At 34.1% G+C, this 16,305-nt stretch overlaps 2 protein-coding genes across 6 annotated transcripts; both read right to left on the minus strand.

The window, feature by feature from the left end:
• Positions 1-7,219: 7,219 nt before the first annotated feature.
• LOC126626124 (uncharacterized) lies at positions 7,220-10,472 on the minus strand. 5 transcript variants are annotated; one of them, XM_050295345.1, is made up of 5 exons: positions 10,234-10,472; positions 9,940-10,142; positions 8,356-8,466; positions 7,933-8,170; positions 7,220-7,728 (listed from the first exon to the last, which is right to left on the minus strand). In XM_050295345.1, the coding sequence occupies exons 2-4, from the start codon at positions 10,054-10,056 to the stop codon at positions 7,940-7,942; spliced, it is 459 nt and encodes a 152-aa protein (XP_050151302.1). In that variant the 5' UTR covers positions 10,057-10,142; positions 10,234-10,472; the 3' UTR covers positions 7,220-7,728; positions 7,933-7,939. The 5 variants fall into 5 exon arrangements, with proteins under 5 accessions (XP_050151302.1, XP_050151301.1, XP_050151299.1 ...); XM_050295344.1 differs by having other exon boundaries at positions 7,220-7,737; XM_050295342.1 differs by having other exon boundaries at positions 7,708-8,170; positions 9,940-10,116; positions 10,234-10,471.
• A 1,694-nt stretch (positions 10,473-12,166) lies between these two features.
• On the minus strand, positions 12,167-14,663 carry LOC126626123 (bax inhibitor 1-like). The gene is made up of 6 exons (XM_050295340.1): positions 14,433-14,663; positions 13,492-13,635; positions 13,294-13,385; positions 12,840-13,026; positions 12,569-12,724; positions 12,167-12,396 (listed from the first exon to the last, which is right to left on the minus strand). Exons 1-6 carry the CDS (start codon positions 14,547-14,549, stop codon positions 12,346-12,348), a joined length of 747 nt encoding a protein of 248 aa, XP_050151297.1. The 5' UTR covers positions 14,550-14,663; the 3' UTR covers positions 12,167-12,345.
• Positions 14,664-16,305: the final 1,642 nt, after the last annotated feature.

Below are 16,305 nucleotides of genomic sequence, written 5' to 3' on the forward strand. Positions count from 1 at the left end.
CCCGGGATGTGGTGGGGCCTGGGCCGGGATGTGACAAATACAATAATACATATTTAATATAATATATATATATATAGACACACACATACACTATGACTGTTGTATTTTTTTAGTAGTTTAAAGAATTGAAATCATCAAAATAACTTTTTTTTCTTAACGTGTTGAAATGGGTTACCTGCATGTCACTTTCGTGTAAACCTATTAAGGATCCGTTATTAACGAGTTCTTATTGTGTGACCTGATAACAACCTAATTAGTTATCGCGTTGACCCGTAACCCGTTATTTTCATGTTATTTATGTGTTGTGTTAATGAATCGTGTAAGAAATTGCCGGGTCTAAGTAAGAGAGGAGATACTTGATTTAAAATTGGTCAACTCTACACAGTACAAATACATACACAATATAAATTACATTGGTTGTTATAAACTTTAGAAAGCCTACAAAAGTAACAAAACACATTGAAAAAATAAAATAAAGCCAGCCTACAATACAAATTACCTAATATTTGTATTACATTAAATATTTATTTAACTTTATGGTGTGGTTTTAAATGTTCAAAACCGAAAGCAAACTGTTTTTCCATATTGCGATTCGGTTTCAAACCGAAACCGTTTTAAAACCACAAAAAATCGAACGGTTCAATTTGGTTCATACTTCAGTTTTAGTTTTCGGTTTCAAATGTCCACCCTGATATATTCCAAAAATTGAAAGAGTCCAGGTGATAAAAAAAAATAAAAATAGAAAATTCAGGTGATAATATCACACATTCTTATAAGTCCATGGATACTTAAGCAAAATCCCCTACATTAATTTATAATATAAGGTATATAAAATTATAAATAAATAAAAAATATAATATTTAGTCATTGATGGATCCCAAGTTAGAAGTCACAACTCACTCCTTCATCGACCAATTCTACCTTCTTTTATTTTCCTTTCCTTTGTTTAGTAGTTTCCTTTCCTTTAAATAGGTGGCATATGATGTGAGCACTCACACAGCCAGAACTTGTAAAAGATGAGACATAGTGGGCCCCAGAGAAGAATCCAGGTCTACAGTATGCGGGTCGGAAGAGGTCCACTAGTGCGACTTGGGTACATGCCAAGTGTAAAGAGGAGAGGAGAGGTGCATGATTGGACCCATGTGCTGAGGCACAGGTGAGTACTTATGTGAATAAATAACGGAAAAAAAAAAGCCGACTCTTTAATATTGGGAGCTTCGGGACCTACTCTAATCTCCCTCCGGTATAAACAATGGGCACTAATGATATTCTCTGAAAATTGTATTTATATATATATATATATATTTTTTAATATTGGGGAGCGTTTGTTTCACAAAATAAGTTTCGCTCAAACTAGAATTGGTCTAGACGATGTGGTCTTAAACTTCATTGAGATTCATATTTTTCTCAATACACTGACATATTTACATTAAGAGGTGAAGATAAAAATTGATATCGAATTCACTATAAACGAAATTCAAATTTAAACCGTTTAGCTTGTAAATAAAAAAAATCTCATTAAATCATATTTATTAGTTTGGCTAAATTGAAATTAAGGTAAAATAACACAATCCCTATACCTATCTAGTAAAACAAACAAGCCCTTGAAGTGTCCTAGAACCCAAATCGTCTGCTGGAATTCCCCTTCCCATATAATAAATAAAGGGTAGTGCTATCCATACATCTAATTTTACTTTTCATATACCTCTTTCAATATCGGATATATGATCAAATGAATTGAAGAAAATTAATGACAAAAAAATTAACAAGGGTGTGTGAGAGGTAATAATTTGAATGTGTGAATAGCTCTATTCTAAATAAAAAAAATTTCGTGCACTTCACGATAATATGAGTGTGTGAAAGTGTTGAGTAGGGAGATTACTTATGTAATGGTCAATATATAATGGTAATTACTTATTTCTTTTAATATATAATGATAGATATATATATATATATCATGTAATGGTATATAATATATCATTCGTTGTTTACGTAAATAACTAATCAATTTACCATACATAATTCATTTGTTAAATACAGTAAGAAGTATTTTTTGTGTGTTTCGATTTAAGAAAGAAAATATGTCATATATAAACGGACTTGGATTGTCTACCTCCCCATCTCATACCCTTCTCATGCCCTCCTATATTCTGTGGTTACGGTTAAATCACGTCAACATTTTATATTATTTTTTTTTTATAGAAATAATAAGACAAAAAGTAATGAGAATATAAAATGTTGATGTGGCTTAACCGTGACCACAGAAATATGAGAGCATGGGGAGGGTAAGAAATGGGAGGGCAAACAATCCAGGTCCTATAGAAATATACCAAAACATGATATGGAATATTGATGTATTAAACTACTATGTTACTTATAATTCAATTTATTAAGAGCATTCACTCCTTGAACTAGAAGTCTTGACCTCTCCTTCACTATTCAATATCGCTTGTTTAAAAAAAAAATATATGGTACCTTTTGATAAATATAAAAAGTTCATCGATACCAATGTTATAGTTAATAATATTTATACGTGATTGCATTACACTACTGATGTTGTTAATTACACTATGGATGTAGGTTATTACCAGGGGACGTTGTGAAATTACACAATGCAATTCACTTATGACCTCCCTAGCTTAACTTATAACAATGTTACAACATGAGGTTAACATTCAACTTGTGAATTATAAGAAATGTAAGGCTACACTATGTTCAAGTTACATTCCAAGGTTACATAATAATAGTAATGTCATAATTTATGTAGTAACAAGGTCGACAATTGCCTTGTGAGTGTCATATTACATTATAAAGAAGATATTATACTTGGACGTAATTGCATTACACTACTAACGCTCACATTAAATGGTACCAACACCTTTACAAAAAGGTTTTTTTTTCATGTCCTAAACTGTAATTCGTTATATATAGAGTTTATAATAATAAAATTGTTCTTCACCAGAGTATCACTTGACGTGTTCTTATTGAAACCAAATTATTTCATGGCACATGTAAAGCTTTCCAAGATAAAACTTGTATGCAAAGTAGTCTTGTTCCAGATCCTTATCTAACCCGTTCAGATTGATGGATTTAACAATGTACCTAATGTGTATTATATTTTGTTATATTTCTGAGTGCGTTAAATAGATTCAATTCAATATTTGAAGAATAAATTACATGATACATAGCTCTTATCGTTATTTTTCGTATCAATAATTCCGCGTTAACGTTATTTGACGTGCATATTGAATTGGAATATAAGTTTTACGTGGGGTGGAAAAATATTAGGCAAAGGCCTGTGCGCACTAGGAAGGTGAGCAACCTGCTTTTTCCCCAGATTAGATTTTAAAGCCATTGAAGCATCCTTTTTACCGTTTCAATCAAGTGGTGTCGCGACTCCAACTCTCGATAGCTTTTAGGGTTTCCAAAGTCCACACTGCCTCATCTCATCTCATCTCATCTCATGCATCACTACTTTGTGCCACATTCCACTGCAAACCCGGAAAGCAATGACACGTGGAAGGAGATCATTGGTTTAACAGGACCATATTGAGCCCATTGATAGCGCTTGGTTGCATCATGGTTCATGCCAGTCCACACCTACCCATCTGAACGAACGTTACACATGGGCGGGCCGCGGGCGACCACAAACTGCATACTTTATTCAAACTAGCTTTTGTTTACTCAAAGTAATTTAAAAAGAACTGGTGGTAATCAGATATTTTATGTTATAGATTGGGGGAAATAGTCTTTGACGCACAATAAGATAATTTACACTAAAATTATATATGTTTACATATTGTGAAAATGAATGAATATATAAAGGGATGTGGATATAAAGGATTGAGTATGAGATAAACAACTCTCCGTAGTAATCTTATACCTTCACTTTTTAAGTAAGAGATACCATTCTGCATTTTTTATTTTCATTCCTTGATTAATTGTTAGCAAACATGTGAATGAAACTCATACTCATTCCTTTCGAATTCTTGATTGTTAGTAACACAAGAATGAAAATTATATACTCTTACAAATCCATCACTCCTACGTAAACATGCCCTAAATACATCTAAATTACGCCACTTAATACTGCAATTTTAGTCATATTCATTTTCACCTGTAAGTGAGAAGTCTTAAATTCGAATCTCGTGGTACCAGTTCATATCTCATACCTTAAAATAAATATATCGTTGTTTAGAAAAACATCTAAATTACAGGGAGAGGTAGAGTTTGAATCCATAACACAGTGGATCTAAAAAAAAAAATGTCATCTTCACTAAGATAATCCACTACTTTCAGATGTGGTTATAATTAATATTAGTAAAAAAACTAAACACCCAAGCTTAAGAAGTAGGAAGAAATCAAGGTTTTGTTTATCTATACATAATTGGAAAGGTTTCAATGAAAAAAAAAAATCAGCATATTATGGAAAAGAAAAAGAGTTTATCCCTTTGTTTAATATTGTTTAATTTGTTTAACCAATAACTGTCAAAGACTCAAAAGTAGCTAAGTGCCTTTCTCTATCAATCGTAATGTATGGATACCTAACGTAAATGCCTACATGCCTTCATGACTTCATCCTCCATTCTTGATCTATATTGTTTACATACATATATATATATATATATATATATATATATATATGGATGGTCAAAGACTCCAAGTTTAGGTATTGTCCTTTTTAAATACAAAAGTTTGACTAGGGTTTTAATCTAAGTTTGAACCCACAGTTTTATTAAAAAAAAATTACGGTTCTTGTTTCAATTTTTAGTTTGTGTTGGAAATTGGAAAATAAATGTCTATTTTGAATTTGCAGTAAAATTTCTATGAACGAATAAAAGACTGAGAAAAATTATTTTGGAGAGATTATGATTATATCGATAATAAATAATTTACTATTTATCAATATATGAATATTTATTAATTTATGAAGAACTTTATGTTTTGTTTATAGTTTACTAGCATTTGTCTACACACTTTATGTGTATGAACACATTCTTTTAGAAAATGATAAGGAGAGAGGGAGAGAGAGGGAGAGAGAGGGAGAGAGAGAGAACGTGAGGGAGTGGAAGATTTTTGTTTTTGGTTTTTTTATATATATAAATATTGGAGGTATTTTAACATCACCTGTAGGTGAGGCTTCAATAAAAAACAGTAAAATTTGGACTTGTGAAATTACATTATTGCCCATCATTTTTTTGTGTGATAGAATATTAATTTGTCTTTTCATCCTCTTTTGGTTGACAAAGAAAATTTTATTAATTAGTAGAGATTATTTTATTTTTTTGACAAAAATAAATGTTTTTTTTTTAAACAAAAAAGATGTATGATTTTTTTTTTTAAATTTTGAGACATTTTAAGAACTAGAAGATACATGTTTCAAGATATTCCATGTACATAGAACATAATCTCCATATAAGTAATCTCTTAGACTCCCTTAAAATGAGTGAGAAAATCAAGATTGACTGATGTGACAAGGAGAGCATTGTGGAGTATAAAAATGAGCATCCTCGTCAAGTAGAAAAGATTAGTGGCAATGTGCTCAACAAAAGTTTCAGATCTCCATCAGCCAATTAATAATATCAAACGCCCTTAAAAGGTCAACATATTATTTGTCAGATGAGGTGAAAAATGAATGTGGTGTATGCATTGCAAAAAATTAAGGATGAGGTATTTTTTATATGTCAAATGATAGATTTGTTAGATTAGAGACGACATGACTCAAACTCACATCGTAGTGTAAGGGCAACACTCCTCTCTGCTACTGTGGTAGAGGGCCACTTACAGTTAAGGATGAGCTGAATTGAGAAAATGTAAATTGTAAAGTAAAAAATTCCTACATATATGAAATTTTACCTGTTAATTTTTTGTGAGTATTTCATTAATTATTAAATTATATATCTGTAAGGCCTTAAAGTATTTTATAGAAAAGTATTATCTTATGCATTTAGTGAGATTATTATTTTAGTACATTGGCCTGAGTAGGGACTAGAATATTTTATCATTTAACCAGAGTTATTATTTTATTGAAGATTTATTTATTGAGGTTTTACTGTAGATATAATTTGTTTTTCCTCCTGGAGAACAATAAGGTATTTGGAGTATTATGAATTTGACAACGTTAAAACCTCAAGTGGCAAAGTTTGAAAACTCAAAGAGAAATCATAAACAACAATAACGTTAACAAACCTTATCCCACTAAGTGGGATCGATTGTATGATGAATCCTCAAACGACATTGCACTCAGTTTTACACCAAGTCTTCTGTTAACTTCAAACACTTCATATCTTTTCTTATAGTCTCTTTCAAAGTCTTTCTAGATCTTCCTCTACCTTTTTTGCCCTAAGCCTCCATCTTATAGTCGCTTCTTCTAACCGGAGCATTGGTAGGCATTCGATCATGTGTCCAAACCATCATAACCAATTTTCTTTCATTTTATCTTCAATTACAGCCACTCATACTTTACTTCAGATATCTTCATTCTTAATCCCATCATTTCTCGCATGCCCACATATCTAATGGAATGCTACACTCATTTTTTGAAATATTGCTTTTTGGCTGCCCAACATTTCGTGTCATAAGGCATTGCTGGCCTTATTACCGTCCTATAAAAAAATTCTTGAGCATTAGTGGCATACGACGATTGCACAATACCCTATGCAATCTTTCACCTCATCGATCCAGCTTGTATTTTATGGTTGTGATCTTCATCTAATTCTTTGTTATTTTGCAAGATAGATCTAAGATAACGAAAACGTTCACTCTTTGATACTTCATGGTCTCCAATTCTCATCCTATCTCACTTGAGCCCCCGTTCTCATTAAATTTGCACTCCATATACTAGTCTTTGACCTACTTATGCGAAAGCTTTTAGTTTCCAACACTTGCAGTCAAAAGTTAAACTTCCATCTTGTTTGGTCTTGTCCATTAGTTAAGTTTGATTCATTTAATTCAATAATTAGAAATAGAAAAGGAATTATGAAGAGGCTAAAAATAATGCGAAAATCACTCCGCCTATGTACCCATTCAATTGCATGTTAGACAAAGTGGAATGAGTAGAGTCCATCAAATTCAATTGAAAAGACTTGTGCTGCAAAGCAACGCTATTATTCTATCACACTTTTGAAACACGAATTGCACATATTAACAAAATAATTAAACTCATTGGAGTTGGCTTTTATGTTGAATCTCACACAGACGCCAGCAAACAATACCGAACTAGAAATTCCAGACATGATATAAATTCAAACTTCTTCAACTGTAAGGCTTTACAAATATGGGATGGTTAAAAATGTCCATCCAAAACTCATACGTGAAAATCAAGAACCAAAGTACAACCTCGGTAATGCGTTTTAACAAAAACTAGGAATAAATATCAGTAACATGCTTACCCCCTTACCCCTAACTGAAAAAATGGCCCTAGTTTAAAAAGAAACTTGACCAGGCTAATTTCATTTTTGTTAATGTTTCCAATATTCCAAGATCATATTTTCATTCATTTAGTTCTACTCAAAAGTAAAAGTCAAACTTAAAAAAACCCTAAAAAGGCTTTAAATTTATGTAGTCTGGTGAGTATGGTCATACCATTTTCTTTCCTGTAAAAAGGGCAAAATGGCACTTTCACAGTTGATTGACTTGTGACCTAAGGAACAAGGGCTGAGTGGAAGCCATGACCGCACACCCTAGTCTCCCAAAGGGCAAGAGGTGTTTTCGAAATTCCGTACAGCCCTACAATTACTTCAGCCAAATTTTCAACCACCACCACATACTTCATTTGAAATTGGATTACAAGTTGGGAAGAAACGAAAGCAAGGTAAGAGAAGCGTGTTAAGTGTGACGGTGCACGGTTTTTGAAACAGTCAAAACTGATAAAACGCTCTTGCAGGAATCATCCTAAAGCTACATTATATTCGTACTACGAAATCATCTCACCTAAACTTCAAGGGGGCGGCGGCAGATGCTGGGTCTTGGGTCTTGACTCTTGGTTCTTCCGGTCTGTTTCCAATTTCTTTTGTGCTTCTTTCTCCGCTTCTGTTTTCTCAAGCAAAGCCTGCTGATGCATGGCTTTCATCATCTCCTTCATTGTCCTCTCCTCTCCTTCAAGTTGCGTTTTCATAATCATCTCAGCCTCTTTGTCAATCGGCTTGAAGTACTCTTCAATTTGAGCCTCCTGGTACATCAGCAGACAAAAGGACAAAAACAAATTAAAACAACACGACATTCTATATTGTCGGGATAAGCATCTGTTTAAAATCAACAAGTATATTTGGGCCATATTCCCTAATGTTTCCGAAGGTTAACTTGTGAATTGTTTCCAAATGGCCTCACCGCCTCAGCAATGACAATAAAACTTACAGTTTCTTCCAGCTTCCTATTTAAAGTTTGCATCTCCTCGACCATACGGCGAACCTCCGATAATATAGTTTGTTCAGGAATCTTTCTTAAGGCTAACTTCCGCGCATTTGCCTGGAGAGAGACAGTCAATAAATAAAAGAAATGGGAACAGTAAATTAGTACTCAAAGTATTAAGGCAACAAATGCCACAGATAATGTGAAAATCCTATTTACTAGAGGTAGTGAACGCTAAATCTGAATAAGACCGAAGCGACTGGGGAAAGAAAAGAAGCTACAAACCAAAGTAAGATATCCATATATAAGCTATTACATGCTGCTTAATTCTTAAGAAAAAAATCCATCATAACTTGCATGTATTGCATATATGTTAGAGCTCATAAAGCAAATATTATGCTTCTGAGTGTAATCAAGTTGCTTGTAACTGACTGATGAGCCAAACACTTTCATTTTCTCAGAATGCTTCAATAAGAAATTGGTGTACAAAGATGTGTTTCAATTGCTCCTCCACAATTAAAATCCCACTTATTCTGCTGAACTTTTATCTTATCACCAAAAGTCAGACAGAAAATAAACTCAGGGTTTAGGAGTAAAATTTTCTTCTTTGTATCTGTATGTCCCTCCATCCTTTTGACGGTAACATTGTGGACACACAAGACAGCCAAAAAGTTTCCAGGGAATTTTCATAATCATTTGCCAAAGTACTTGAACAAGGTAAGCCTATATTACAGAAGTACATTTCCCGGATGAAAGAATGCGTAATGCCTATGCATTTGCATTTTCGGCATTAACCTCTACGTTCAAGGGGTCTTTTTATACCAGAAAGTTATTCTATCACATTAACCGTTTCCAGAATAAGAAGCCAAGGAAAAAGAGAAATAAATAAACTAAGGGGAAAGGAATACAAATGGTGGAACTATTTCAGAAAGTAATGAAGTCTCAAACGAAGAAGGTCATGGAAGAAAAATCAAAATACACATGCTTCCCTCACACAAGCAAAAAACACATCTTTGAATGCGTATGAAATGCATATCTAATACTTTTCTTCCAAAATGCTCAAAATTTTGGGTGCACCTTATGTTAGTCCTGATCTAACAAGAACCTAAGATAAAGACCTAAGTTATGGTTATGAATCTCAGCTATTTACAGACGCCTGACATGTAGGTACATCACCGGGACCGTAGGTCCTTATTGGATCAGGAAAAAAAACTGAAGTACTGTTTTCCCATTCTCCAATATGATTAAACCGACCGATGCATTTCCAACAAATTTTCAACTCTCCCTGCTCCATCCTATAACTCTCTCCACATTCCGTTCTTATTTAATTGAATTCATTTCAATGCTCATTTCAGCAACCAAACACCGCCTAAGCGATGAATTCTAGCACTCAAAGAAAAGGAACAATATGAACACAACTCACATGTCCACAAAGATTGTCATCATACTTCATCTCAGCCTAATAATCTCCACATAATATGCCCACCATTTCATACAATTATGGAACAAAAACAGCGTCGACCGGACTAATGCAAGATCAACAACAAAATGCTAAAACGATAAAATTGAAAATAAATAAATAAAACTGACCTCTTTCAAGCGCTTTTCAACCTCCAACCGAAACGATCGGATTCTCCGTTCTTCGTAGCCGGAAAGAACCCTCGCATAGAACAGAGCTTTCTTTCCGAATTCAATCAGCTTATTCATAATTTTTCAATTTCTCATCCACCTCTTAACGCTTCGATTTCAGCTCAAACGCAATCAAATCTTAAATTTAGGGCATTCAAAGCATCCTAATGGACCGACATCAGAAATATATACTTTTTGGAATCAGAGAAAATACAAACAGACGAAAATTTGGAAACTCGATTCGACCTTTCTGACCTTTACGGGCGGCGGAGCGGGAGCAATGGCTGCCTACTTTGCTGGAGGAGACGGAAATGAGAGGAAGCAGAGTAGGGCTTTTGCTTGGGCGTCCGTGGGAGATGTCCATTTCTATGTCCGAATTTTTGTATTTTATTGCTAGTTTTGAGTTCATTATTTTCATATTAATCATATACTTCTGTATTAAAATGGTTAAAACATACTTACATACTTCAAAAGTAATTGAATTTATAGATAAACATATGCCAAATATTAAGAATGAACAATAAATTTGATGTATAAAAAAGTTCAAACAAATTTAAAATCTTGTAAATATACGAGGGTCTATTTGATATTTTTTTTTGAATTTTTTTTGAAATTTCTCAAAACATTTCTTGAAAATAATTTTTTTTTTAAAACTCAAAAACTTGATTGATTTGCGATTTAAAATTTTTAAATCTTACTACTTAAACTAAACAAAGAGATCTAAAAAGAGGGGTCGCACCAGAGATAGAAAGAGGAGAGAGGAGGAAAGAAAGTAAGAGATGATTGAAGGAAAGAGAAAGAAGAGAGAGGATCCGACAAGATAGAGAGGAAGATGAGTGAGAGAAAAAACCGAAAGAATGAAGAGAACGGATTGGAGAAAAGACGAGAAAGGTAAAAATAAAAATAAAAATAAAAAAAAGGAGAGAGAAAGAAGAAAAGAGAGATAGATTTGGAGTGAGGGGGAGGGAAAGAAAAAAAATGAAAAACTCTAAAAACTCAATTTTAATGTTTTTAGATAATATACTATATTTTTGAGTTAGTCTTAAGTTCAATTTTTTAAAATAGTTCTATCAAATAAGTTTTTAAGGCCTAAAATTTGAAAATTGTTTTTAAGTTGAAAAAATTGGATTCAAGTGAATACTAACACAGGCCCTGAATGTTCTAGTTATATTCTGAAAATGAAACTAAAATTTAACCATCTGTTTAATGTTACCTACGTAACTAACCAATTACATTTTGTCACCTTACAAAAAAAAAGGAAAACTAATGAAAGAAGTTTGAAAATTTTGAGTTTTTAACGATAAGGATAAAATAAAGGGTAAAGTGAATAGTATTAAGCTTGACTTTTTATTGTAAAATTATGATTTTTCGTTAAAATGAATAATACCGGAAGCTTTTTGTTAAAATTCCTAGAAAAAAACGTATATGCATTGCACATGGTAGATTTTTAAGGGTATCTTTACTACACTTTAAAGCGGAACAACAAAATCCCTACATTAGATTAGTCCCGGGCCCTGGCAGATCATATTTCAAAACAATTACCCGACAAAACACCAATACGTACAGTGTCCGGGATGAGTCCCGGCCGATCATGTTTCTAACAAGTGGACCCATTAACGAGTCCATCTTAGCCTACAATACCTATTAATGACCTGTTAAAATTATGTCTTTTAATTATATACTTTCAAACTTGTCATTCACGAAATTCAAATCTAACTTGCAAATGGAAAACAACCTAAACCGTAATACTAAAGAAATTGTTATTAACACTCTAAAATACTCCCAAACTTTCTCTTTTTGGCAAAAAATAAAAACTTTTATGAGTGTAAAATAAAATTTTTGAAGTGCCAATAATAATTCTAATACTAATCGACTCCATTAAAGTTAGGTACTGTTACATGCTATTCCATAACTAGTGTCAACAAATTTGCGAAATCTCCCAAAGACAACAGGGCATCGTAAAATTTCATAATATAAATCACTACTGCTCACCATCTTCATCGTAAAATTTGAGTCTTGCGAAATCCGGATTTTCGCTACGCCCACGCTCTAACTGCTGGATGTGGCGAAAATCGTTCCATAAGGACTCGGAAGTATCAAAATCGCAACTTGGAAACCTGCTATACCACCAAACAGGTAGTGCAGATGGAGGAGCTAGCCAGTTTATTAACACAACACAACAATAAACTTCGTCACGAATTAAAACGATGTCATTCAAAACAGTAAGTAGAAGTTTAACGGCAGCAAACACTAGACAATCACTATCAACTACACATTTTGTTTTTGAGGTCACATGGAAAACTCTATATAGACAAGTGACGATCTCATTTTGCATTGCTTTGCATCACCAGGGTTACAGGAGGAGCATCAATCCTTTCTTTTCTTCTTCTTCTCATTCTTCTCGGCCGAGTTCTTCAACTGTGGTAAAGAAACGATAGCCGTTTTAGTTAACAGGTCTATTTAGCCTAACAGATAACATCTCACAATATAAAATAGAAGAGGAGATGGTCTAAGCACCAACAGTCATAAATACGATAGAAAACAAGACCGGGAGGAGGACTTTGCTCTTAAAGCATTAACGACAACTTACCATGATAACCAGTATACGGATGAACACAGCAACAAAGTCAGTGAAAAGGGTCAGGGCATGCTTCACATAGTCCAGGTCACCATGGTGCGCCTTCTCAATCATTTCCTGGGTGTCAACTACCATGTAGCCCACAAAAATCAAAAGCCCGAAATACAGCTGCAACACAATTTCAGAGAACAATTAGATAACTGCATATATCACCCTGTTTTGGCTTTTATACGCAAAATGTAGCATTGCCCATCATTCACATGACTAATTGATAATTCCTTACCTCAAATTTGAAAAGAGCTGCAGAACCCCCAAAGACAGAAGAAGCAAACTGTAACCAGATTAGCATAGAAAGGCCAGAAGAAAGCAAACCCCCCAGGTAAAGGTATTCCCGGCGCCTTGCCAACATGGCTGCTGCTGAGAAACAGCCAAAGGCCAGAGCAGTTCCTCCAAATGCACTGATCAAGACACTGGCTCAAAAGAAAACAACAAAAAATCAGGACGCTATTTGAATTGAATTTCCCTAGGGAGAAAAAAATATCAAACTTAACAGCTAATACATTATTTTGTTTAGAAACGACTACATACGGTCACTTCTTTCTTAAGAGAAAGAAGTACTACAGCACAGAAATAATAGAAATAAGAATAACAGTGGTCCCAGAAGTCTCGTTTCATTTCATGCTACTGAGCTCGAACATTCAATCAAATAAAGAAAACAACTGCTAACACATATGTACCTCGGGTTAATCTCAATGGCCAGTTCAATTAAAGGCCCAAGAGTAGCCCCCTCAAAGAGACCAGCGGCCATCAGTAGAGAAACCCTCTTCTTCTGCTCAAAGAAAAAAACACAATACATGAAAACAATTAAAAAAAATTGCAATAACACAAATACATAACTGCGGGAAGATAAGGAGAGTTTATTTAACAAATCCTACCTCTTGATAGGTTGGTGTGCAGAGTAACCACACCATGCATCCAATGCACGAAAGAAGGGTGATCATGCCTCCGATATTCCACAGGATATGCAGGTAAGCTCCTGCAGCTGATGCAATCAGGGTGCAGCATAAAGTGAGGTAGACCTGCAAGATTTAGGCTACCAATCAGTAAATCAAAGTTGGTATGGTTTGCACACAACCGCAAAATCCGGCAAACCAAATTCCCCAGCCAAAACCATCCAATCAAAGAAAGTCAAAACCAGTAAAATGGGAAAATTCACACATTCCATTGTCATTCGAGTAATCAGCGATATCAAAACATCCAAGAAAGGCAACTTCACAGTGAAAGAAGAACACGGGAGAGCCCTGCTCTTTCTGATTTCTCGTTTCCACCACAAATAACGAATGACAAATACCATACAATGTTTACACACAATAACAAATAACACCCGCATAAGCTACAAATCTCTATTTCTGATTCTAGGTAACCAAACAAGTGAAAATTCACTCCCAATTGTATATATAAACGAATTAAACCTAACGAAACCCTAGATATCAAAATCAATACATCCAGCACGATTTTTGCAGCACATAATTGTAATCATCAAGAGAAATTGAAGGGGAATCAAAACCCTAGCAGTTCTCGCCCCACGCCTAAATTGTTCAGTCTAGTACACAAATAGAGAATCAAACTGAGGAAACAGTGCAAAATAGAATGAAACTTTCTCTTTTTTCTCAATATTTTCTCGACAACCAAACAGAATAACGGAACTGAAATTCACTTCCGAGAAAGAGGAATTCGTACCACGCCTAAATTGCTCAGTCTAATACACAAGCAGAGAATAAAACCTAGAAAACAGAAGAACACAACGAAATTTTATCGGCAACCAAACAGAGTCCAAAGAAACTGAAATTCCCTTCGGAGAAAGAGAAATTCGTACCAGTTTGAGATGATTCTGAACGACGGGAGAGATCTGACGGAAATTCTTGAGAGACTCGGAAGCCCAGCGGTTTCGCGAAGACGTTTGGGAATCGAAGAAAGACGTGAAGGCATCCATAGTTGCTTGGTAGCCAAGAAAGGAAGAGCGAGCGAGCGAGAAAATTTGCAGAGAAAAAGTGGGAAATTGAAAGCGGGTGCGGGACGGGGATGTGGAATTTATAGGGCCCTCCGTCCGGGGACTTGGTTTCCTGGAAACTTCTAGTTCTTTATGAATTCTAATTAGTTGTTGCAGCGTTCATTTACCGTTCTACCCTTGTGCTGTGCAATGAGATGAGATCCATAAATTTTTGCCTCGGAGTCGTTGGATCCGGAAAAATGGCGACTCTTGTAATTTGTAATAATGTTATTTCTTAAATATTTTAAATAAAAAAAATTACAAAATATTCGTGTGTTTATTTTTGGTTTGGCAGATGGAAGATGAGAGTTGCGAAATGAAGTTAATTGCAAAACATTATTGTTAATCTATTGTGAGGCTAAACTCACTCTCTCTCCCATTAGTGTAGATAATATCATTTAATAATAAAAAAAAAGGTTCTCCTACTATGGTCGTGTGGGTTGAGGGAGGGGCTAAGTTGGGTATGAACTTGGAGTGCTAGTTAGGGAAGTGGGTGGGGTGAATTTGAACTTTGTAAAAATCATTTTTGTAAAATACTTATAAACTAAGATATCGTTTAGTCATCGAATTTTATAAGAACAAAATTGATGGATTCACTAAAAGAATTAAAAACCGTCTATCTATTTGCAAAAGTTAATTGATTATAAGGCCTTATTTTTAATTAATTTTTTTACAGAGATAATCTTTACATAATAGTTTATAATATGAACTATGTTAATTATAAGCATAAAATTCAGTAAATCGTGCACAAACTATTTTGAGGAACTCCTCAATCTTAAGGAGTCAAGCTTCTTTGTAAGAATTATGTGAAACAATTACATTGAAATGTTTAATATCCTTGGATTACAAAGTTCCTATACTCTCTCATCGGGACTTGAGAAAAAAAAATGATGATATTTGACCCACAAATTTTAAACTATCGGGAAGGAAAAATAATAAAAGAAGAGGAATGTCATTTTAGCAATTATATGCGTTATCGAAGGGCATATAGGGAAATAGAAAAGATAGTTCCAGTGGATACTGGAGTCTTCCGCGTGGTTTGGTGTTTTGACCCAACTCCATGACTACCATGAAATCTAATTCAATTTGTTGTCAAACTTGGCATCGCTTGCTCACTAAGCAAAATATCAAACAAGGAATAGCCACGAAAGCAAAGCATCCGTGAGAGGGACAGGTGTCCTCCCCGCCAATTGAATCTTGCCACATCAGCAACATGACGTGGCGCGTTCCCGTTTGTCCGATTTTGTCACCAATTTAGCTCTTGACCAACCAAACAAATTCAACTAAATTTTGCGTCACAAATATTTTTTTTTAATGAAATTTGGTTAAGGAAAACGATACGTAATTAGTAATTAGTAATTAGAAGAACACTACTCCCCATTAAGTGGTGGACGGTTTAAACCGAACATTGAGTCAAATACAAATGTCTTAATTACCAAGACAATCTGAAAAGATTAAAAATAAAGAAAACTAACGAAAAGTTTAAAAAAAACTTAGTTTTAATGAAAAATGACAAATAAAGGTATAGTGAATAGGACAAAGAAAATATAAAAATGTAGTTTTTTATTAAAAGTGAATAATACCGAAAATGTTTTGTTGAAACTTCCTTAAAATATATATATATATATGAGAAGAAGAGCAGAAAAAGAAAAATGTGATATGGTGAGAGAAAGGATGACAAAGAAAGAAGAAATTAAGG

This window comes from Malus sylvestris, chromosome 6 (genome assembly GCF_916048215.2).
Source record: "Malus sylvestris chromosome 6, drMalSylv7.2, whole genome shotgun sequence".
NCBI lineage: Eukaryota > Viridiplantae > Streptophyta > Magnoliopsida > Rosales > Rosaceae > Malus > Malus sylvestris.

What these genes read in the sequence shown, in the direction of transcription:
- LOC126626124 (XM_050295345.1), bottom strand. Translation starts at nt 10,056, where the DNA reads ATGAATAAGCTGATTGAATTCGGAAAGAAAGCTCTGTTCTATGCGAGG. An exon ending in TTGAAAAGCGCTTGAAAGAG is followed by an intron (nt 8,467 to 9,939) that starts GTCAGTTTTATT and finishes GTCTCTCTCCAG; the next exon opens with GCAAATGCGCGGAAGTTAGC. An exon ending in ATAGGAAGCTGGAAGAAACT is followed by an intron (nt 8,171 to 8,355) that starts GTAAGTTTTATT and finishes CTGATGTACCAG; the next exon opens with GAGGCTCAAATTGAAGAGTA.
- LOC126626123 (XM_050295340.1), bottom strand. Translation starts at nt 14,549, where the DNA reads ATGGATGCCTTCACGTCTTTCTTCGATTCCCAAACGTCTTCGCGAAAC. An exon ending in TTCAGAATCATCTCAAACTG is followed by an intron (nt 13,636 to 14,432) that starts GTACGAATTTCT and finishes TAAATCTTGCAG; the next exon opens with GTCTACCTCACTTTATGCTG. An exon ending in TCCGTATACTGGTTATCATG is followed by an intron (nt 12,397 to 12,568) that starts GTAAGTTGTCGT and finishes TCTTTACCACAG; the next exon opens with TTGAAGAACTCGGCCGAGAA.